Consider the following 22,081-nt stretch of genomic DNA (forward strand, 5'->3'; position numbering starts at 1 on the left):
AACATGTCATCAGAAGTATAATTGTATTGTCCTAAACAAAGACACAACTTTGAACAAAACACACAACATAAATGAGGTTGGAGGTAGATTTTGAATCTTTATTTCTAAAAAGGTGTTACATGCTCTTATTTAAAAATCAAAACTATTATTTACAATGATAAATCCTAATACATATGTTCCCCCTAAAGTTTTTGTTGAGGGTTGAAACATATTTAGCAAGCAAAATAAGGAGGGGTTGTTTCACCTCACCGTTACCCACTTCATGTAGTGAAACCCTCACTTGGAAAGGAAATAGGGATCAGTTCTGTTAACAGAAAACAGGACAAGAAAAAGTGCACAACTAATTCCTTCCACCATAGTTTTAACATCATTAATTAGAAATGCATTTTAATTTTAAAGTTCAAACAATTATTTCAGCTGCTTTTTTTCCATTAACTGACTATATCAGTTTATTTCACTCTATAGATAGAAAAACTTAATTGTATACAGAACAGAAAATGCTAATCTGACCCCAAATTGCAGGTAGCTGATACAATTTGGGTACAAAAAGAAAAGAAAAAAAAGAACATTCCAATAATACAAAGGCTTTGGCTGTTGCAACTTTTTCTTCGTGTGCAGATTTTATCCAATATATTGTATCATCATTGTGTCACGCTTCTCCTTGTGTACTGCAAAACTAAAGTATAAAATTAGACCTTTTTGATATTACAGTACAAAGTTAGAAGTAAACTGTTTTGTCAAGGATAGTATAAACAGCCAATGTCAAAGGATTTGTTTGGCTAGAAAACAGGCCAATGGAGCATCTCACAGCACAGGGGCAGCCTGATGTACCAGACACAGTGGAGTATTCAAGGCGGTGAAATTGAATAGAACAGAACGTGAATAAAAGGACATGGGAAACAAATGACAAGAAAGAATTGGGTCGATATGAGACACCAGAGAAAAACATGTACAGATATAAACCCACTCCTTAACAATAACCAAAAGGAGATTTTTTTTTTTAACTTAATAGATATAAGAGTCAGAATTTCAGACAGATGGATCAATGATGGACCGATGCTTTAGGAGGAATGGAGAAAGCGGTTGAAGGCATTGTAGGCGGACTCCAGATCAAACAGCATCTGGCGCACCTGGTTATCATCCAACTCGTCTGAGGCTGACATGCTGCTGAGGGTGGTCAACCTGGTGAGAAAAAAATTTAAATAAAAAAAGGGAGAAGACAGTTATGGCAAACCTAAGATTTATCACAGACTGGCATACGTTAAGCACTACTGGTGCACTACTCCAATCTTCAAGCAAGTACACGTGTGTCACTTTGACGAAAGAAGCACTTGGCATTGTGAAGTAAACTGGGATGAGGCTGAACAGTAACAACTGTGTGGCCCAGTGGAACTTACCAGAGACTGACTTTGTCCTTAGCCTCAGAGTCTGGAGGCATGTTGCTCATTCTGTTCATGGTTTCCATCAGTTCCCTCAGGTCTGGCTGGATCTGGACCAACACAAAATAATCAGTTAAGCAGTTGTTTTAAGTCTGTCTATTATTCAAGTTTCTCACTTTTTTTAATGTACCTCATCCATGGCCCTGATCTCCAGTCTCAGCTTATCCATCACAGTGATGAAGAGCTGAAAGAAACAGTGACAATGAGACGATGCTCAACATACCTTCCAATTTCCACAATCATTAACAAAATGTTTTTGTTTTTTTTCCTTCTACTGCAGGCAACACAAACAGGGCACAGTCTGTTGTGAGTTGAGATAAAAGTTGGCAGTGAATACAGCTGGCAAAAGCCCCAGGATGAACCTAATTACACCTCAACCACTTAGTGCTTGAACAGAACACACTAAATCATTTTATAAAAAATACGATGGCAACTATTTTTATTCTGGCAAACGTCCAAAATAAGCCTCCCATTTGCTCTGACTGTTTAATATGATGGAGAGGAGAGAGAACGTACTGAAACTATATCTGCAATGCAGCGGTTCAGGTTCCCCTTGTCATCCTTGATGGTAATCGGCCGATCCTCCTTAATCCTTTCCATGGCAAGAGGGCAGTCGAGCTAGGAAACAAAACAATAAGAGCGACAGTAAGAAAACCTCTCAATGGTTGAACAGCTTTATGGCGCATTTGTGAAAATGTTTAAAAACAGAATCAAATGTCATAAAATCATCTGCATTCTAAATGAGAACTCACTCTGTATTTCCTGCAGAAATCGTCGATGGAGCCTACATCAGAGCCCTGTACCTGTTTGAAAGCAGCCTTATACTGAACCAACAGCCTAGAACAGGAAGCCGTGTACCTGAAACAGACAACCCATGCAAATTCATAAAAAAAACATACAATCAAAGTCACAGGTGACATTTTTTTTTTAAAGACAAAATCTAAACTCAAGTGTAACTCACTCATTGGGCGTGACACAGTCCTTGATGTAAGCCTTCTCTAGGGCCTGAAGGGTCTTGACAACGGCAAACAACTCTGCCATGTTGTCATACCTTCAGAAACAGGGTTAATAATAAGGGGGTTACAATTATGAATTCCTGGATTATTCTGCGTTCATATTAGGCTAGTAACTGGTCAGATATATATAATACTTACTTCTCTCGTTCTCTTGCATTCTTGTATAATTTCACCTCCTGAAAAGACATGATTTGTGGTGAATACCTTTACAAAAGTGGAATATCACACATATTGGAATGAAATAAACAGATAATTGTAATTCCATCCCTGATTGTGGTTCTTTAAGGTTTATACAGATTACAAATCCAGTTTCTAAGACTTAATTCAAGCATAAAAAGTTGTTTACCTCATATAACTCAGGCTTATTGGCCGAAACTGAGGAAAGAAAAATAATTACTTGTCAATGATATTAACTGTAATTTACTGCTGAATGGAGGAAAAATGAACAATTTGTAAATTGACCTTATACATTAAATTTATTTGAATGGCTTACCTCCTCCCACACCTCCTGTAACTGGTATCCCGTGGAACATGACGCTGATGTATCCAAAACTTGATCTGAAAAAGATTAAAGTTATGATGTGTGTAATAACTGACTGATAATTGTGACCAAACACACCTGCTCAAATCTAACTGTACTGCAAATGGCAAAACATTTTCCCACCATTTAGGTGAAGGGTAACAACAGAAACAGTGCTTATGCATTTAACTTATTAACATTTCTTAATAATCACTTTTAGAATTTAATATTAATGAGATCTTAAGAGAGCACACTCAGATGGAAACACTCACTGATAAAACAACTTCTATCTGCCAAGTTAAAGATGGGGTACCACTCTACTTTTTGGTATTATGGTTTCTTTCTGATACACTTCTCTAGCATCATTCAACACCTTCACAAAGAAAAACATCAACATTTAAGAAAGAATAGCATATGCACAATTTTACAAAGTGAGTGCCAAATATAGAATAAGTATGGGTATTGTTTAGGCCATAAAAGACACATGAAGAGTCAGGTGGTTTGTCACCTCGGCTAAACAATTTCCTGATGAAAACCCAGGCAAGTGTAATACAAAACCAAAACAAATGGTGTGCTGCTACATAATAAAATGCACTTGGATCAACAGTTACACGTCAAGAATAACTTCATTTTAAATTACTGTAGGTTCAGCTTTAGGGCCGGGATGCTGCTGATCGGTATTATGAATTGTATTGTTGTGTCATATCTTTGAAAAGGTAGACTTCGTTCGCTGTCCATAACATCGGGCCGATAAGTACAGGTTGTCTACAGCAGGTTAAATACATAAAAAAAGACTAACAATGCTGCCGCGTTTAATTTAAAAACGTTGCTTCGCTCGAAGAAGTTGCCGATTCACTGATAATCACCCTTCAATATGTTGTTTTTGCCGAACAAGCTAGCCCAAAGTTAGCTGTCGAGGCTAGCTCGCGAGCATTTCCTTCGTGATTTATTATAACTGAGCCATACAGCTAATTGTTTGTCAACACTACAGTGTGTATTGGTGACATGTATTGTGACAACGGGTAGGACACCAGCGGTCTGTTGAGATATCAGGTTTTATTCAACGAAATTAAAAGACACTTTACTTACGCTCTCGGCAAGCTGGTATGACGTCAACGTAAACACACCTTCCCGTGAGGACCGTCAAAAGATTAGGTGTCCGTTGTGCCTAAATAAAAATAATATTTTTAAGATTAAATCTATTCTATCAATCGCAGGTTACATTACTTTATCTTGGGGGTTTTTTTGGCTTACATTTAAAAGGAGATGTTGTAGTAAAGAGCCGATTCCAAGGTTGACCGCATGATTTTTATTCAGTCAAACGTCAGCGGCAGCTCGTCGTGGAGGCGCCAGACTCAAAAGAAACACTAACCGGAAGAGTTTCTGAATAGAAAAAAATCTAACGTCAATTAACTAAGATAAAGGAAGCGCATAGCAAAGCTGAACACATTATTGTGCAACTTTATGAGGTCAGTTCAAATATCATACGACCATTGCGTTATATGGAGGTACCTAAGTTAGGCTTTGATTGTTAAATACCACCTAGCTGCTAGCGAAGCGGGCTAACTACTAGTTAGTAACTGGTAGTCAACACCAGTCTATTAATGTACAATTATGGTTAACATAATGCTGTGTGTAAGCTAATGACGAGGAAAGTCGAGAGTATATTGCACTAATAGCAAGTTGCATATTCAAACAAACGTTGATACGGCGTTGGGACACATTTATTCATTCAACTGTTCAGTCTTGGATTAACGTTAGCTTCTCCATTTTTACAATGGTCAGCTTTATTATTATTATATTAATTATATTATATTATCCTACGCACAAATATATATATATATTTTTTTTTATGTACTACAGATCTGTCCTTCACTCTCCACCATGAAGACCTCCAAATCAACACCACAGAGCTCTGCTCAGGAGGAATGTGGTGTTTGGCTGGATACTGTGCAACTGAAAGGAAAAGCTAAACGGGTAATTGTGGAAATTAGCTTTAAATTCTCACTGAATACCACATACATTATGTCACTACGAGTGACATCAGTGTCTCAGTCGGATCACCTTTTCTTCTGCACGTCCTATGTTTCAGCAACGACTGGCCCGTCCCATTTCTAAACTGCTGAATCCCTTCGTGGGAGGCGGAGGATACAGTATGGCTGTGGCACTCAACTTCACTCAGACCAAAATGGTGATGCCACAGACCAAACAAAGCAACATATCAACCTTCTTTGCACCTCAGAGGAGAGGTAAGTTTCAAAAACCATCAGGTTGTCAAGACATTAGGATTACTATGATTTTGCTAAATCAGTCAGAAGCTGGTAAAGCTGCAGTAGAACATTTGTTTGGTTGAATGCAAACATTGAAACAACCATTTAACATGATGTTTCTTTTTGTATCTATATATATAACTTCTACCCAAAGTTCTGAAGAAGATGTCTACTTCTGAAGTGCAAAACATGGATCCAGTGCAGCCTTCTTCATCATCTACCTTGTCCCAACATGTCGTAACCACATCGACACCTGCAGAATTTGGGACAAAGCGAAGACGTGAAATAGATCTTGACATGTTTGACACCGAGCTTGTTGTGGATCATGAGTGGAGAAATGTGACTGAGCCTGAAGCAGCAGGGTGGCAGGAGCAGGCGGCAAGCCATACACCTTCTCAGAACATGTATACTGAATTTGAAGAAGAGCAGTTTGAGGAGATGAATTCACCGCAGAGTAAGAGGAGGCTCATTGCAGCCTTCTCATCACCAGATGACAGTCAACTTCTTCAACAGGCGTGGAGTCAGGACCCACTGCTAACCTGTAGCCAATATTTTGAAGAGGAATTTGACCCAATCAACCAGAAAAACACAGCAGCAAACAACTCAAGCAACTCTGAGCCAAAGTCTCAAAGGGAGGACACCGTTGGTATTCAGATCGATGTGGAAGGTAGAACCTCGATCCAAAAATCCTTTAAACACTCAAATTCTCTTCAGATGGATGATGAGAAAGAAAACAGCAGATCTTTGTCTTTTAAGTCCCCAAGGATGCACTCAGCACTTTCAAATCAAAAACAGACAGGACCAAAAAGTGCATCACCTCGAAAACATAGTCCAGTGTGCCTGCAGAAAGGGGCTGATCAAGAGGACAGCCTAGAGTCCCAGTTCAAATGGACAAAACCAACCAGCTCTCCTTTAAAACAAATAGCACCACAGTTGTCCTGCAGAGTGGTTGATGAGGACAGTCTGGCCATGTTGTTCACCCAGGACTCTGAAGGCTTCAGGGTGATAGCCCACAGAGGACCGCAAGTTAGGAGTCCACTCAAAGAACAGAGCAACATAAGCTCTGGGATGGTGAGAACGAGCACTTACAAATATTTTGCGGAGGACGATGAGGAAGACGAGATGCTCTTTACTCAGGACTCTCAGGGAAATGTGGTGATCAAACACTGACGTCTCATCTGGTTGTGGATAATTAATCTCTACATTTTAAATAATTTTGAAAAAAAATGTCTTCATGCTGCAAGAGCTTTCCGCAATTACTGGACTGATATTCTATTCTATTTATCTTTTATTGTTGCTCCGATGTTGATTTCTTGCAAGGTTTAGCTCTCTTTTGTAAAAACACTAACACGCAAGAACTGAGGGTTTCAATTTTATTTGAAAAATGATACACAATTACATAATTGTTTTCATGTGAATTAAAAGTTTTGAAAAGCATGAGTAGAGTACACTGTTTTTTCTATCTTATGCTGGTGCCATGTGCTACATCTCATTACAAAGTAATACAGAGACTAGGGAGTGCTCAAGGTTTAAAGTAAATACCACTGTCAGTTTTAAAGTTGTACAAGTGCAGCACTTACAAGATTGACATCTGCCGTTAATGCAAAATATTGTGAGCAGTGTTGCATAACTTTCACTCACTAAGTGCAACAGGACTTCCATGCACTATACACATTTAAAGATCTAAGATACACTTCAATAGATAGAGAACATACCAAAGTCCTACACTTAACTTAGTTATTTTTGTCTGCTTGGCCACTGAATGTCATATGTGCATGTTAGGTCATCTTGAGTCCAATCTGTAAAATAATTGTATTATTGCTGTGGTCTAAACCTTATACAATGAATGTAGATATAGTACAGTCGTCATAATAATGTTGATTACATTACAACAAGTGTGCCCTATTGTTATGGCACGGAAATGTAAGGAAGGGTAAATACATTAGTTTGTTTTAGGACTTAAACCTGAGATGTCCATGCATTCTGTGGGGATGTGTTTTGTAGAGAGAGACAATCAACCTGCTCACTGGTTCATCATAATCAACAGGTTCAAAGTGCTAAAGAGACATCAAGTCACAAATACAGCAACAGGTGGACCAAAACTGAATCTCTAATCCCTTTTATATCTCAGACTGATGAAAAAAAAAAAAAATCAATGCTGATGATGATTGCTGTGCTGGTGGTGATGATGCTGAACCAACAATCAGCCTGCGATCTCAGTGGGCTCTGTCACCAGTTTGGAGCCGTCCCAAACAGTCTTGTACTGCTCCGGTAGTGGAAACTCCCTCTGTAGAACAAGAAGATCCCTGTTAAGTGCAGAGGCGAGACAAACAACAACCGCACACGTGAAAGATTCAGGAACACACTGGATTAAGGATCCAACACTCACATAATCATCATCTTGTGGTATCAGGATGTTCATCTCAGAGCTCTTGGCACTGATGATGTCACAGTTGAGGGAGGTTTCACTCAGGTAGACCTGGCAGCCCTCCGTCGTGTTGATGGAAATGGTGGGAACTGTTCCCAACACCTATAGAAATGCATCTAGCAATTACTGATGGCTGGCACAATTTGAACTGATACACACAAAACAACAAGTCAGAAAGTTGGTAAATCCTACATTGTGAAAACACCAGTAGTAAAATATGTACAACTGAAGAACTGTTTTTCTCACCTGTAACTTAACTGACTTGGAGTTGATGACTTCCACAATCCCGACTACATTCTCAAAAACCAAACCCAGCTTCTTGCAGTTGTCTGGAGAGAGAAGTATAAAGATAGTCATAATCGTAAATCATCAATTTAATTATAACTTTCAGTCTGTTTCTAGACCGCTCACCTATGATGATGGAGTTAATTTTTCCCTTAATCTGCAGGGTGGAGTTGTTACAGCCGAAGACGTAGGCCACTTGTTTTAGCTCCGTCTCCTCGATCATCAGGTCGTGCTTCTGCTCAAAGTTCTCCTGCAACCCCACAAGACAGATTCGGTCAATAGTACGTGACTTGCCACCGTATAAAAATATGACATCTTCCTTTGGGTACAATCCCATAAAAAGAGAAAGCAAACATCTCACATACCACCCTCCATTTTTTCCCCTCCAGCTCCAGCAGAGGGGGTCTTTTCTGGACAGCTGCCCTGGCCGAGTTCACAGTCCCTGGGGACTTTGTTTTGGTCGGTGTTCCTTGCGAACGCATATTAGGGTTCTTATGGGTCTTCTTGTCATCTGATACATGCTTCAGACCTACAGATGTGAAATATGAGAATTAATTATTTTAAAAAATATATATAAAATAGAAATTACATTAAAAATGTAGGGATGGGATTTTAGACATGCTTAATTCCTTCCACACTACCTGATTACATTTAGACTTACCACCAACCAAACTTTAACTTTATAAAATCTTGTTAAAAAGCTACTTAAAAACCCAACATGTCCTTGTGCACAGTGTATGACCTTTCTCCAACCCACCTTTAGTGATGTCCATGCCCTGGTTGAGCTGGGCAAACAGTGCTGAGTGTTGGGCCGCCTGAGGCTTGGAGTCATCATCAGTGAAGACAGGAGGAGGGCCAGGGGGAGGAGGTGGAGGAGGACAAGAGGGAGCACTGGGGGGGTCAAACAGGGAAGGAGGAGCGATGGGGCCCTGGTGGGTGGAGAAAGGCATATGTTAGATAGCAGCATTGGTTTTGTGGTCTTTTAATGAGACAAAACACAGCGGTGCCAGGTGTTCTGTAGCTAACAGCTGTAGTAATATATCTCTCTGGCAGGGGGAGTATTACACAAGAAATGTCTCATGTCTTTTCACCAGTAGATCATGGTGTAGGTGATCGTGCTCTGAGTGCATGTAGATGAAAAAACGTGTTTCATCTTTAGTACCAGGAGATACTTTGATGACGGAGAAGCAACTTTCGGAACCTTTTAGCAGCTTTAAGGCTGTTACTGTTACTAAAACATACATATTCTGTAGCAGCTTGTTATTGACGCTTTATTGAAGCTATATGATATTTACACTGGGTGAAATATTGAAACCCACAAAAATACGTCTGCACCAATTCAACAAATGGAAATATTCTTGACATCCTGTGCATTATTGTATACAAAAAATTGTATATAAAAGTGTACAGCCATGTATCGACAACTACAGTAAGGAAGAGTAGACACACACACACACACACACACACACACACACACACACACACACACACACACACACACACACACACACACACACACACACACACACACTCTGAAGACCTGGCACAGCTACCAGAAACAGACATATAGACACTTATTGCAGTTCAACTGTCACTTTACGCGCTTCTGAGTACAGCTGAGACTGCTTGACCTTTGACACGAGGCACATGTGCTGTGAATATCACTGGTGAACAATGCTGACCTGTTACACTAAACAGCTCAGCGCATACCACTGGATTAGAACCAGCGTATGTGTGTGTGTGTGTGTGTGTGTGTGTGTGTGTGTGTGTGTGTGTGTGTGGTGTGTGCTAATGCATGGCTATAAAACAGTCTGACTGCTTCTTTGTGTTCATTCCTGCTTGTGTGTTTGTGGTTGTATGGGTTTACACAAACACGTGTGTCTGAAGCGGAGGAAAACACGATTTTGAGGAGTGTTTGGTCACAATTATTCAATCGACAGAAAGTGAAATGTAAATTTTTTTTTCAAGCAAAAATGCCAAACATTCACTGGTTACAGCTTCTGAATTTGCTGCTTTTTTAGGGGTAATTTGACAGTTAACTGAATATTTTTGGGTTTTGGAGTGTTGGACAAAACATGCAATCTGAAGAATTAACATTGGAATTTGTTCTCTAGTTGTGATAGCCATGTTCATTGTTTTCAGACATTCCATGTATCGATCAATTGAGAAATTAACTGTCAGATTAATCACAGTGACCTTGGTAAAATTATTTGTTAGACTGTGTTAATTACTTTTTGATCAAAAGACACCCCCAAATCGCCTACAGGAGCACAGAGAGGACAGCAACAACAACTCGGTGGAACAATAATATATAATAATGCTGATTTCTGACTTGTTTTTATGAAATGTTAACATCCTTTTTGCCATTAGCCTGGTCTGAAGCCTAGAAAGTAATGTGATGTGTGATGTGTGATGTGTGATGTGTGGGTGTTCTTGTATATAAAGTCACCTCCATATGTCAACCTGTGCATGTCAGAGTACCAGCATGTCACTAAACCTCTATCTGAGAAGCAGATGACGGCTGCGTTAAAGGGGGACCAGCCCTGCAGTTTAGGTTACGGCGCAGGCTGTGTGTGTACACAGACTCTTTGTCGGGGTTCTTCTGTGAAGAAAACCTCCATTCAAGTAAAACCTGAGGACCACCTGTTATTACCACACACTCCCGCCGTTGTACGCATACGCACACTGTGTCCCTCACACACACTTTAGCTCTGTTGTCTGACAGCAGGGACAACAGCTGAAACACACACAGCCACTGAAGGCTCTCAAGTTTCTGCATGTAGAAAACACACACGCATGCTCGCACAGCTGTTGAGCATTAGCTTCACCTAAGGTTTTAACCTCATCATTTCATGTTAAAGGAGCGGTTTAACATTTTAAGAAATACGCTTATTGTTCTTATTTTATTTCCTGCCGAGATGAGTAGACTGCTATCACTCTCCAGTGTGGTAAATATGAAGCTACAGCTCGCAGCCAATTAGCATAATTTAGCTTAGCATAAAGAATGGAAACAGAGGGAAACAGCTGAAATACGCCTGCTTGTGTTTCAGGAGGTCACCGCTGCAGGCCATGAAATAGTCCCGCACATAATCCCTCATAAAGCCTCAACTTTTTGGAAAGTTTGGTATTTTTCAACATGAACCCTGTTTCCCATGTTTTTGTGTCTAAGGGAGTCATGGGGATAATCGTTTTTTAAAGTATTGTTCAAAAATCTTGCATCGCATACATGTATTGTCGAAATGACACTAATGCTTTCTGTGCTTGAACAGAACAAACACAACAGAAAGTGAAGGGTAAGAAAACAGTTTCATTTCTCTGCAGGGGTATTTCCACAATGGAGACATTTATTATAACAATTTGAGCCTGTCAGTGGTATAAACAAGATCTTTTATTGGATGTCCATAAATTGCAGCCCGATAAGCAGCTGCCGTCTGTAGTCTACTCCTTCAATAGTTTCAAAAATTGATGTCCCCATTAGTTACTTAGACCCAAAAACATGTGAAAATAGGGTCCAGGTATAAAAAGCTTTTGTGTTTATTAAATAAATGAGCTACAATGTGTTGTAACATTTAGACACAGCTATGCTAGCTGTTTCCCCCTGTTTCTAGTCTTCATGCTAGGCTAAGTCAAAGTAACTGTCTCCTGATTATAGCTTCTTATTTCCCACATAGCAAATTAACTGTTCCTTTAAGAGGGAAATTCAACCACAGCTTTCCCTGGGTGAATAAAGATGAGAATCCCTTCTAGCTAACAAGAAAAAAAAAAGGTCAAGTGTGTGTCGAAGGATTTGGTTTCGGACCATCACAATCTCTGGGATCTAGTGAGTGTGAGTGAAGAGGAGTCCCAGAGCAGACATCCATAAACAGAAATGTGTGTGGGAGTGACAGAGGGTTTGAGAGCTCTATGGAGCACCGCAGGGTGCAGCTACTGGAGGGAAGCTCATTCATTCATTCATGCTCTCTGCAGTGGTTTATGTAACCGGCTGCTCCATACCTAAAAATGGAAGTGTACACATCAAGCGGGAGTTAATTTGAGCGCTGATATAAAAACATCATGGCCTGTGAATGGAAACCAAATGGAAACCCAGTTAAGATAACAAACAAGTTGTTCCAGGAGTGATTTGCTGTTTTCAGACGAGTGTATTGTGTAACCATTGACGTCGCTGAACTCACAGTCTTGCTCCACACCAGTCCGGTAGTGTGGTGTTGTTTGATGAAGGACTGCATCTCAGTCCAGATTGACAGGTAAGAACGCACCCAGTCTACATGACGCTTGTCACTGGGAGAAAAGGGGAGATTTGTCAGAGATATGAAGGTCAGAGGACAACAGAGAGGAGGATGGGTAAGCAGTTGGTGGGAAGGAGCAAAGGGAGGAAGCGGATGCAAAATAAGGGGATGCAAGGATAATTTGGAGAAAATCGTGGACGATGTCAAGAAAGAAATGATGAGCATTTCACAGATAAACTTGCTGTCTCTTGTATTTTTAACAATTGTAGTTGTAAAATCTTTTCCCATGCATATTTCTGGAATGTTGCATATTGTGCTGGTAAACAAAACATCACACAAGGAAACAGATATGAAAGCAAACAACGGAAAGTCAGTATTTATGATCTGTCGTAAATGAGCTAAATCACTGTTATGGTTTTGACAGAATTAGATTAATTAGTGGAAGAAATTGCAGACGTGTTGTATAGTATTTACCCTTCCTTGTAGTCCTTCAGCACTCTGTTGGTGTAGAAGGTGGCAGCATCGTTCATCTCCTTCACATACGGACCTGGCTTCTGACACTGAGAGTCACGGAAGTTTATTAGAAAACCCTTATCTCACAGTCAGTGTGTGTGAGGCCAAACTGTCGTATGTTATCTTAGAATGTATCTGACTATCAGCAACATCTGTCTTCATTTGAGAGTAAAAGGCAGAATAGCTCATAGTGACATAGAGGGATGTTGGATAAGAACACTGACACTACACAAGTGGACAAGCTTAATTCTACTTTATCAAAAAAAAGGAAGCACATTTGCATGCTTTTTAATGTTTGTAAAGGCATATATGCATCTTCTTACATGTATTGCCCAGTTTACATTTGTGTGCATGAGAGTGTGTATTTGTACTCTTGCTTACCACGGCCACCCAGCCTAGAGCGGGGATGCTCTCGCTGACAGCTGACAGGTGGTTGAATAGACTGCTGCCGCGGTTCCGTTCGCGGAAACTCTGGATCTCCTGGATGTGATCCGAAATTGGCTTCAGCAGGTCGTGCAACTCTGTCTGCAGAAGATGAAGAGAGGAATTAGGACAGCAGAAGGATGCAGGAGAAAATGAAGAGCGAGGGAGCGTGGTGGGATATTTGGATTTGTAAACAACATGTTACAACTAGACTATTATGACTACAACAGAGGATAACTTCTATCATAAAAAGTTTCTTTCTTCTTCAAAAATATTTCAGATAGTTTTGTTTTTACAACCCCAGCGTACATCCCCCCCATACCCAGCATGCTCTCTGTGCAAGTCACTCATTCCTAAACTAGGCTACATGACAGTCACTAATCTAATTAGCCAGAGCTTTTTTTCCATTGGATCTTCCAGATCTCAGCTATGGTATAGCTCGTCTCCCAGCCCTCGGCTCCCCTCCCCATCACTTTGTTCCTGCGAGCATTCCTCTGTTCATGGGGAGATCCCTCTGGCCTTTTAAGGCATACCATCTCCTCCAGTGTTTACAGTTTACCTATCACACATGCACCCGCACACAAAGATTCAGGAACACAATGTTTCATCAGCTTTCTTGTTCTGTTCTGCAATGAACTGGCTGCTATGTGAAAACATTTACTGCTGAGGGGCTGTGACGAAAGTGTTTCTTTACATAATACTGTTCTGTTATTGATGTAGCTGACCGTTCCTAGCTTAATGGTGTGTAGTTTATTACACATTATATATACGTAGGTGATGCTGTGTATGAAAATACAGCTCACATGCTTACGAGCAATAAAAACAGAAGTAGACATGTCCCCCCCCCCCCAACTAATTCCTCCCCGAATGAGATGCACATGATCTCCATAAGCTGAGATAGATGCTCCTTTCTCTGCCTCCCCGGCTGCTTTCATTCACTTTTTTTCCCCCCACAGACCCTTTTATCCAACTTGGCAACTACATTTGTTGGAAGAAAGTGCAACAGTATGTCACTATCAGTGCAGTAAGGATTTCACAAGAACAAGTTTGTCTGTGTGCGAGCAACTTTGAAGCAAAATAAATCCCTTGGTCAAAACGGATACCATACAGATGTACCATGATTGGTGAGCAGGAATAATTTGAAGTAATGAGTGTAAAACCACAAAAACTATTTTTGGGCATTGTCCCATCACCTTTCTCTCCAATTACTCAATGTATTCTTTCAGGTTTCAGTAATTTCTGATGAGTATTTACCTTACCGATTAATTCTTTCTTCGATTAATCGATTCAATATTTTGTCTGTAAAATGTTCACTTCAAATGTCCAAACAACAACCCTAAAATATTCAGTTTACTATCATACACAACAAAGAAATCAACTGATTGTTTCAGCTCTTCTGTTTATGTTCTTCTATTTTCTCTTCTAGTCACACAATCATCAAGGCCACTGAAACTATGACTTGTATTCTTTGAGGACTTCCCTTTGCTCGATCATGCTGCACAATGAGAAGAGAGACATATTTTTGCCGTACTCCCAAGTGAACCGTAACATGAAAATGTTCTGGCAAATTGATATGCTGGCATCAAGTCAGAATAGGAGTAATTTTTCCATGTAAGTCCCTTCAGCAATTTGCCAGCTCGGGACACGCAATGATTTCTAGTAATCTTCTACCACGCCTTTTGTGGGAACAAAAACAGCTACATTCCTTAGCACAAATACTTTTATTATTCATCTCAGAAGGTCCATGTGCTGGTTGGTAGATAACATTCGGACAGAGCCAGGCTAGCTGCTTCCCCCCGCTTCCAGCCTTTATGCTAAGCTAAGCTAATCACATGGCTATAGCCTCAAACATGTTTGTACACTAGCTAAATATGACGCAAGCAGACAGTTTAGCATGAATACTGGAAACAAGGAGACAGTAGTTTGCTAAACAAACAAATTACATTTCATGTCCGTACAAAAAACAAACAAAATTGCTAACCTTTGGGCAGAGCTAGCTTCGTGAAGCTAGTGCTAGCACACAGTTAGCTTAGCACAAAGACTGGAGCACTTTATTAGCATAAAGGGCCGAACTAAAGCAGCTCCTTAATGTCATAGTGTTATGCTCACTGATGTGTGTTGGAACTAGCCTAATGATAACCTCTGAACTAAACTCAACATGATGGCTTGAATCATATTTTATGTTTCAAGCCCCCCAAATGCAAATGCATGCCTTCATATGACTACATGGATAAGAAGTCAACTGAGGCGGAGACTCAAGCGGATACAGACAGGAAGAGAATGAGGCGACAAAAGGTTCAAAAACGTCGGCTCACATTATTTTATGGGCAGCGTGTTACAATAGCACAGCGTCCAAGCCTTGACTTCCTATACAAGCAGCGGATCAAAGGTGGAGAGTGGAGGGCGACAATGGGAGAACAACTGTAACTGTGAAAGTCTACAGTGTGTCTGGGCTGCCAGACACAGACTCGCACACACAAAGCTAACAGATCAACTTGAGGTCACATGAGAGAAGCTTACTTTCTTTCACTCTAACTCTCTAACTCTCTCACACACTCACACTGACAAGAGACTCAAATATAGAACATGCCCATAAAAAGTCAGAGAGCACAACAGGGGCTGCGCTGCAGAGAAAGGCCAGAGGTTTGTAATCTGTGTGTGTGTGTGTGTGTGTGTGTGTGTGTGTGTGTGTGTGTGTGTGTGTGTGTGTGTGTGTGTGATGCACTGGTCAGAGTCACACACACTTTTCCTTCTGTGCCTTATCTGTATAGTGGACTACAGATATAGACATGAATGAGTGAGGTCGTCCACGGATGTTTGTGTTTGTTTGTGAAGGTATCCAGCGTGTGTGCGTGTTAAAGGGTTTGTGGGTCATGTTGTCTGTGAAGAGAGAAGTGTGCCTCAGCTTGGCAATGAGTTTTCTCATAGGGAGTTTCTGGCTTTTTTTTGTTGAAAATCTGATACATGACTTCCATATCCTGAGCAGGCGGCAACCTCCAGTTCTTAGAAGTGAAGCCAAAGCACAAAGGGCTTAAACTTGCATTTGCCCTACTGGCCATCAGGGGGCGACTCCTCTGGTTGTAAAAAGAAGTCTGATTGCTTGGACATCTGTGAGAAAATAACCCTACTTCTCACTTGATTTGTTATCTCAGTAAACATTGTTAACACAGGTTCATGGTCTTAATCACTAGTTTTAAGTCTTCATCAATGCAGCATGATGTTCATTCAGTAAATTATGGTCCAGATACCAGAGCTGCTTTAAATTATTTTTAAAATCAGCAGTGATTCTACACGTTTTTCTGTGTCTTATTTTGGGTTTATTCGGACAGTGATGCAGAATTTCATCTCCCCTTCCCATACATCTCTCTCTCTCTCTCTCTCTCTCTCTCTCTCTCTCTCTCTCTCTCTCTCTCTGTAAAACTCTCACTCTTTTCTTGTTTGCATTTCTGATAATCATTGAACACTGTTTTCACCGCCTCTTAACCAATGACCTGACAGACGGGGAGTAATCACTTCCTGGTGGGCTCTACTGGACCTGCAACACACACAGAGACACACACACACACACACACACACACACACACACACACAAAGAGAAGGCCAATGGGATGATATCATATCAGCTCTCTCTCTCTCATTCTCTCTCTCTCTCACACACACACACACACAGACAGCTTTCTCTCCCACCCCCCCTCCTCTATACGTGAACATGCTGGGAATGTGTTGTATTGGCGTTTTCTTAGTCAAAGAGCAGCGTAATCCCTCTGTGAACGGTCCGGCCTACTGGGGAACACAAGAGGGGAGGACACAGACCGAACCACCACACTGACATGCGGTTCATTTCTATGTTCAATGTGAAATGTTTTAATGCAATTTTTCACTGAATGTCATGAGAGTTGCAACATGCATCACCTGCTGGAATGCTACTACTTTCAGTTGGGTTCTCATAAAACAGACAAAGAGCATACTGTAACAGCAATAATGGCCGTGGGACAAATATGTGCTGCTACAGTAACTGTTAATGAGATGATGATTGGCACACATACTATCTGTTGCTAATAATGAATAACTTTTAAACTGCTTTTTGCAATGCAGTAAAAGTTGTTTGAAAAAGGGAGTTAAATTGAAAAATCACAGGAATAACTGGCACAAAATCACAGGAATAACTGGCACATTGGCATATTTTGTAGAGTAATAGTTTAAATAATTTTGTTTATTATGATTTAATTATCTAATATAAACCTGACAGAATAAGTAAGAAAGAGTAGGTGAGTGCACGTCCACAATACCTCTGTGGGCTTGTTGCTGGACACCAAAGGATAAATACAAGTGCACTAGAACTCACTGGAATCACAGCTCCCTTTAATACCAGTGACCACACATGGCTGTCACTCCATCATTAGGTTTCAACAAACCTGTGCGGGCTCCTGGTGCGTGGCGGCCATCTTGAGGAAAGTTCTCTGAGTCTGCAGGGAGTTGTTCACCATGTCCGCCTGTCCATCATAAATAATAATCATAAGTAACCAAAGCCAGATTCAGGTTAGGATTACAATACATGCAATATAACCAGCAACACGTAACTGTAGTGCAATGAAAAAGAAAAGTTTACATAAAAGACATAAAAAGAAAGTTTAGTCACTCACACACACTCTCTCACGCACACACACACACACACACACACACACACACACACACACACACACACACACACACACACACACACACACACACACACACACACACACACACACACACACAGTTGGGTTAGTCCCAGCCAGCTGTGTCCTGTGTGTTTGAGACCTCCAGTCGCGGGCCAAGGGAACCACCAAGGAGACTTTGTCCATAAAAGGAGCTCTGCAAACTTAAAGAAACTACTTCTGGCTCCCACATACTCCCCCTCCTCCTCACCCAGTTCAGTGATGGGACACGGAGATGGAGATCTTCTTTCAAGGTACAGAGGAAGAAATACAAGCATTCTTTTTTTTCCCCCCCTCTGCCTCTCTTCAGTTCTGGATATGTTCAAAAGACATAACACAGCTATTCCTGCCAACTGGCTTACCACAAACAGACACATACAGTCCTATTGGGAGTGCGGGTCCATTCCCAAATATGAAAAGGTGCTCCCCTAGCAGTTTGATTAATGAAAGTGGCGTTAAAGTTAAAAAATACTCCCATCCATGGCATTGTAGAGGACAGGAAACCTTGAACTATGGCCCTTACAAACACAAACACCGCTATCCTTCAGCTTTCCAGTGCTCCACATATTTAAGTGGGATCTGAAGCAGGACAACCCACGTTTGTTTATAAATCTGAAAGAAGTTGGCATAGACAGACTGCATTAGTTGCTCCTCTGGAATCCATCTGTGCTGCTTTAGGGAGGAGCTCCGCTCATTCCTTTGAGCAATCCACCTCCATAATGAAATGCAAAACATCTACAACAGAATGGCAATAGGAGTGATTTAATATCACACTGAGGACCAAATGAGAGCACCATCTGGAGTTACATCTGGGGTTAAATAGGTACTCCTGCAATTAGTATTGGTCTTCCATTTAGTTGGACTGTTAGATATTTGCTGTGATTTGATTGATGCAGTAGTTCTCATAATAAAGAATAAACTGAACTTTGTATGTAGAACTGGTGGAGTGCCACTTTAAAAGATGAATAACAGTTGCTTTTTCCACCAGTAAACTGACAAACCTGTACTGATTGGTAGGACAGCAGCTGTGGTAACATTTGTCTTCCACAGCTGCTGCAGAACATGCATGAGTGTGTGCTGGGCAGGTGTCTGTCTGATTCATCATCGTCACCCAACATATGTGTGGAACCATGAGACTTAATACTGTATCAACGGTGTGGGTTTGGTTTCAGAATGGGTTTATAATGAGATGGTGAGGATGATAATATATATATTCTTTGGTTTCAATCTATTTTAGCCATGAGGATGCAGCATGTCTCTCACTTACGTGCTTCTCCACCTCACTTCCTATGGCTCGGCTGTAGTTCAGGTACTCCGACACCGGACCGCTCAGCAGGACGTCAAAGGCCTCCACACTCTGAGACCAACCTGGAAGAAATCACTGCTCTTAGGTTGAGCTTTAACTTCAATGTACCCAGTTCTCTGTTTAATGTGTCTCTCTGTCTCCCAAACGGAGGCGAGTGTTATTAAAAGCTCAGACTTGCCTCCGTCGATGCCATTGACACAGTCTCCGTTAGCTATGCCGTTGGACGCCTGCATGGTGATCTTCTCCAGGCGGGTCACAGCTCGCTCCAGCCTCTCCATTAAACCGTCCATGTTGACAAACCTGCAGATAAAACAACCGATTCTTAAACTGTTCCCCCTCTCAACGGCGAGGTAAGAGATCAAGACCAGGAACCCTATTGAATACGTAATCAACCCTTCCACACTGCTGCTCGCGGTTTTCAAAAAGACACGTCATTACAGAGATAAACTCAACGCAGCCAATTCTAGGCTTCTATGAACACTGTCTCTGTTTGAGCTAACCTCTGTGACTTGAAAACGTGGAGGAAAATTACCTGATGGAAATATACAGTGCATGTTTTCTGGTGTTGAATAATCCAATAAACATTTAAAACAGAGTTAATTAATTGCGAGTAATTTAATTCCAGTTCTTATTCAATTAACTAAACAATTTTATCCTGTTTATCTTGACTGACGGACAAAGACTTTCTGATGAAAATAGGCATTATATAGATAAATTGAAAGGTGCGTCACCATGACGGATTGCAAGCAATTAGTCAACGGAGTGGAATTCAATCCAGCAACCCACTGCGTGTTTACCCAAACACCTGCTAGGTAACATGCACTTCCTAAGCTGACAGTTGCTACCTTCATATCCAACACACAATCCAAAGGCGTGAGTTATAACCTATTTTATTTGCTTCACAAATTACCTATAATAACGCCAGGAGGCTCCATGCATCGCATTGATATTGCAGCTATACTGGATTGTTTTCCCTGTCTGTAATCTTTGTAAATTATGTCTTGTAATTATGCGCTATGCGAAGCGAACACGTCCTGATGGGCGCCATTGAGTCATCGAGTCATCTCTGTGGAGAAACCTCTCAGCCGTGCCAGATGACTGCTGCAAGACTCAGCTGCTATTTCTGCCCTCTGGGTCACCACGGCGATGGCCGATCATGTGCAACAAGTCGGATATGAAGAAACAACGTCAAACAAAGTCTTTTTCTTGGATCGATCATGTTTAGATAGCTAGTTTGAGAAGGGATAAAGGGATTTTTTATCAATGTATAAGTAGTCACACTTTTGATACCAGTTTCCTTGAGGTCCTCTTTACAATAATTAGTCTTGTAGTCAATGAGACATACAAAATCAACACTAAAGCATCAGACTTTATTTAATGAAAAAGACATGGCCAATGATGCTGTTTTAACTTTTCATATAGCCTACACTCCAAACATTCAGCCCCTCATAGAAAACTGATTAGGAAACAGGAAGTGGGTACAAATCATTCATGGTATAAAGATTGTACAACACCAGACAAACAACAAAATTATTCAGACTATCTATCATTTTCAGCTGTTGAATTAAGCAGATATTAGACGCCAGTAAACATGCATTCCTCCCTCTGTTCCTGCAGACCGGTGGGCAACAGTGTCTGCCACATAAAGACCCCAACCAACAGCTGAGAAAGCACACATGTTCCTGCAGTGGGGAGATATTATTGACTTCACCCTGACCTGCGTGTGTCTCCTGAACCCTCTAGCCCGGTATCTGATCTTTGGGGCTATATTAGGCCACAGCCTGCTGCTAATGGGTCTACTGTAAGGTCTTCTAATGTAGGCCTCAAGCTCCTGCACTGTACAAGGAAACTTTAGGAAATTCAGCAAATAATTGTTTTAATTGTATTGTGTTACAATACAGCCAGAGCTGTGAAGGTCTTGATGTTTGTATCCATTTCAAAACCACTGTGGCACCTTTTTTCCTGACTGTTGAATGTAGCTGAAAGTAGCATCATGACTTTGTAGAGTTTTAGTTACACAGCAACTATAATCTATGGGTCATATAAACTGTATTAAATCATATGGGCCTTGTAATTGAGATACATGACAAAACATTATGTCAAGAGATGTTCTGGACATTTCAATCATACCTCATGGCCTTCATCAACAGATGGGTTCATTTTTATTTCCTTTCATATTTATATGCTCACTCTAATTTATTTTCTGTTCACGTTGACAAAAAGCTGAGTTAAAAAGTCAAAGGTTTCTTTCTTCTTATAATTTGACTTAATGGTTGAGTTTAACAACATTTAAACCTTTTAATTCAAATTGAAAGAAGTGTGATCAAAAGCTCCAACAGCTACTAAATGGACCTTGATGAGAGATTGTTTAACCAACTGGTCGAAAACTAACTTTGAAACTAAATACATCTAATGCATAATCGGCGACATTAACGGGCTGATGCCCATCACGCAGGCAACGTCAAAGGCCAAAGATGACGCTTCATAATAAAACATGACACGGCACACTGCTGGCAAGCTGACAGGACTGTCACCGCCCCTTAAATCTGATGCGTCACGCCACAGCATCACTTTCCCTCGAGATAAAAAAAAAACCAAAAAAACAAATAGTACAAAAACCACAGCGTGTTCTTACACTACGTACTAAAGAAGCATGGCGCAGGGAGCAGGTTGAAGATGCGTGTGTTTGGACACGTCTGCGCAGTCGGACAGCACATTATCTCCTCCGTCCCTCCCCGAAAATCAACCACACTTGACACCCAGTCAGAAACTCGCCAGTATAGAAGCAACTTACCTCCCTCTTATGGTCCGCGGTAAACGGCTGCTGGTGTTTGTTGGGACTGTCGGTTTCCCAGTGAGGCGGATTCGTCGCCGTGTGCTGCGGCCGTGCGTGCGCGCGCGCACCCCTCCCGCCTCCCCCGCCCGTCACTCAGCTGCGCACAGCAGCGCGACCCTTCC

The 22,081-nt window shown here is 41.0% G+C and overlaps 3 protein-coding genes across 3 annotated transcripts; 1 reads left to right on the forward strand and 2 right to left on the reverse strand.

The window, feature by feature from the left end:
- Positions 1-77: 77 nt before the first annotated feature.
- On the reverse strand, positions 78-4,088 carry vps28 (VPS28 subunit of ESCRT-I). The gene is made up of 10 exons (XM_084032301.1): positions 4,065-4,088; positions 2,949-3,013; positions 2,802-2,830; positions 2,594-2,631; positions 2,401-2,490; positions 2,192-2,297; positions 1,956-2,057; positions 1,570-1,623; positions 1,398-1,489; positions 78-1,182 (listed from the first exon to the last, which is right to left on the reverse strand). The coding sequence occupies exons 2-10, from the start codon at positions 2,986-2,988 to the stop codon at positions 1,062-1,064; spliced, it is 672 nt and encodes a 223-aa protein (XP_083888427.1). The 5' UTR covers positions 2,989-3,013; positions 4,065-4,088; the 3' UTR covers positions 78-1,061.
- Positions 4,089-4,331: 243 nt separating this feature from the next.
- aunip (aurora kinase A and ninein interacting protein) lies at positions 4,332-6,970 on the forward strand. Its single transcript, XM_084031555.1, has 4 exons — positions 4,332-4,444; positions 4,839-4,952; positions 5,068-5,224; positions 5,400-6,970. Exons 2-4 carry the CDS (start codon positions 4,860-4,862, stop codon positions 6,413-6,415), a joined length of 1,266 nt encoding a protein of 421 aa, XP_083887681.1. The 5' UTR covers positions 4,332-4,444; positions 4,839-4,859; the 3' UTR covers positions 6,416-6,970.
- A 106-nt stretch (positions 6,971-7,076) lies between these two features.
- Positions 7,077-22,081, reverse strand: cap2 (cyclase associated actin cytoskeleton regulatory protein 2). The gene is made up of 13 exons (XM_084031552.1): positions 21,918-22,081; positions 19,302-19,423; positions 19,085-19,185; positions 17,536-17,613; positions 13,079-13,222; positions 12,659-12,744; positions 12,131-12,236; positions 8,716-8,887; positions 8,324-8,487; positions 8,085-8,208; positions 7,920-8,002; positions 7,635-7,775; positions 7,077-7,532 (listed from the first exon to the last, which is right to left on the reverse strand). The coding sequence occupies exons 2-13, from the start codon at positions 19,411-19,413 to the stop codon at positions 7,449-7,451; spliced, it is 1,395 nt and encodes a 464-aa protein (XP_083887678.1). The 5' UTR covers positions 19,414-19,423; positions 21,918-22,081; the 3' UTR covers positions 7,077-7,448.

The sequence above is a fragment of the Eutrigla gurnardus genome, assembly GCF_963514095.1.
Source record: "Eutrigla gurnardus genome assembly, chromosome: 17".
Lineage (NCBI taxonomy): Eukaryota > Metazoa > Chordata > Actinopteri > Perciformes > Triglidae > Eutrigla > Eutrigla gurnardus.

What these genes read in the sequence shown, in the direction of transcription:
- vps28 (XM_084032301.1), bottom strand. Translation starts at nt 2,988, where the DNA reads ATGTTCCACGGGATACCAGTTACAGGAGGTGTGGGAGGAG. An exon ending in ATAAGCCTGAGTTATATGAG is followed by an intron (nt 2,632 to 2,801) that starts GTAAACAACTTT and finishes ATGTCTTTTCAG; the next exon opens with GAGGTGAAATTATACAAGAA. An exon ending in AGATCAGGGCCATGGATGAG is followed by an intron (nt 1,490 to 1,569) that starts GTACATTAAAAA and finishes GTGTTGGTCCAG; the next exon opens with ATCCAGCCAGACCTGAGGGA.
- aunip (XM_084031555.1), top strand. Translation starts at nt 4,860, where the DNA reads ATGAAGACCTCCAAATCAACACCACAGAGCTCTGCTCAGGAGGAATGT. An exon ending in TGAAAGGAAAAGCTAAACGG is followed by an intron (nt 4,953 to 5,067) that starts GTAATTGTGGAA and finishes CCTATGTTTCAG; the next exon opens with CAACGACTGGCCCGTCCCAT. An exon ending in CTTTGCACCTCAGAGGAGAG is followed by an intron (nt 5,225 to 5,399) that starts GTAAGTTTCAAA and finishes TTCTACCCAAAG; the next exon opens with TTCTGAAGAAGATGTCTACT.
- cap2 (XM_084031552.1), bottom strand. Translation starts at nt 19,413, where the DNA reads ATGGACGGTTTAATGGAGAGGCTGGAGCGAGCTGTGACCCGCCTGGAG. An exon ending in CTCTAGGCTGGGTGGCCGTG is followed by an intron (nt 12,745 to 13,078) that starts GTAAGCAAGAGT and finishes CGTGACTCTCAG; the next exon opens with TGTCAGAAGCCAGGTCCGTA. An exon ending in AATTAACTCCATCATCATAG is followed by an intron (nt 8,003 to 8,084) that starts GTGAGCGGTCTA and finishes TTCTCTCTCCAG; the next exon opens with ACAACTGCAAGAAGCTGGGT.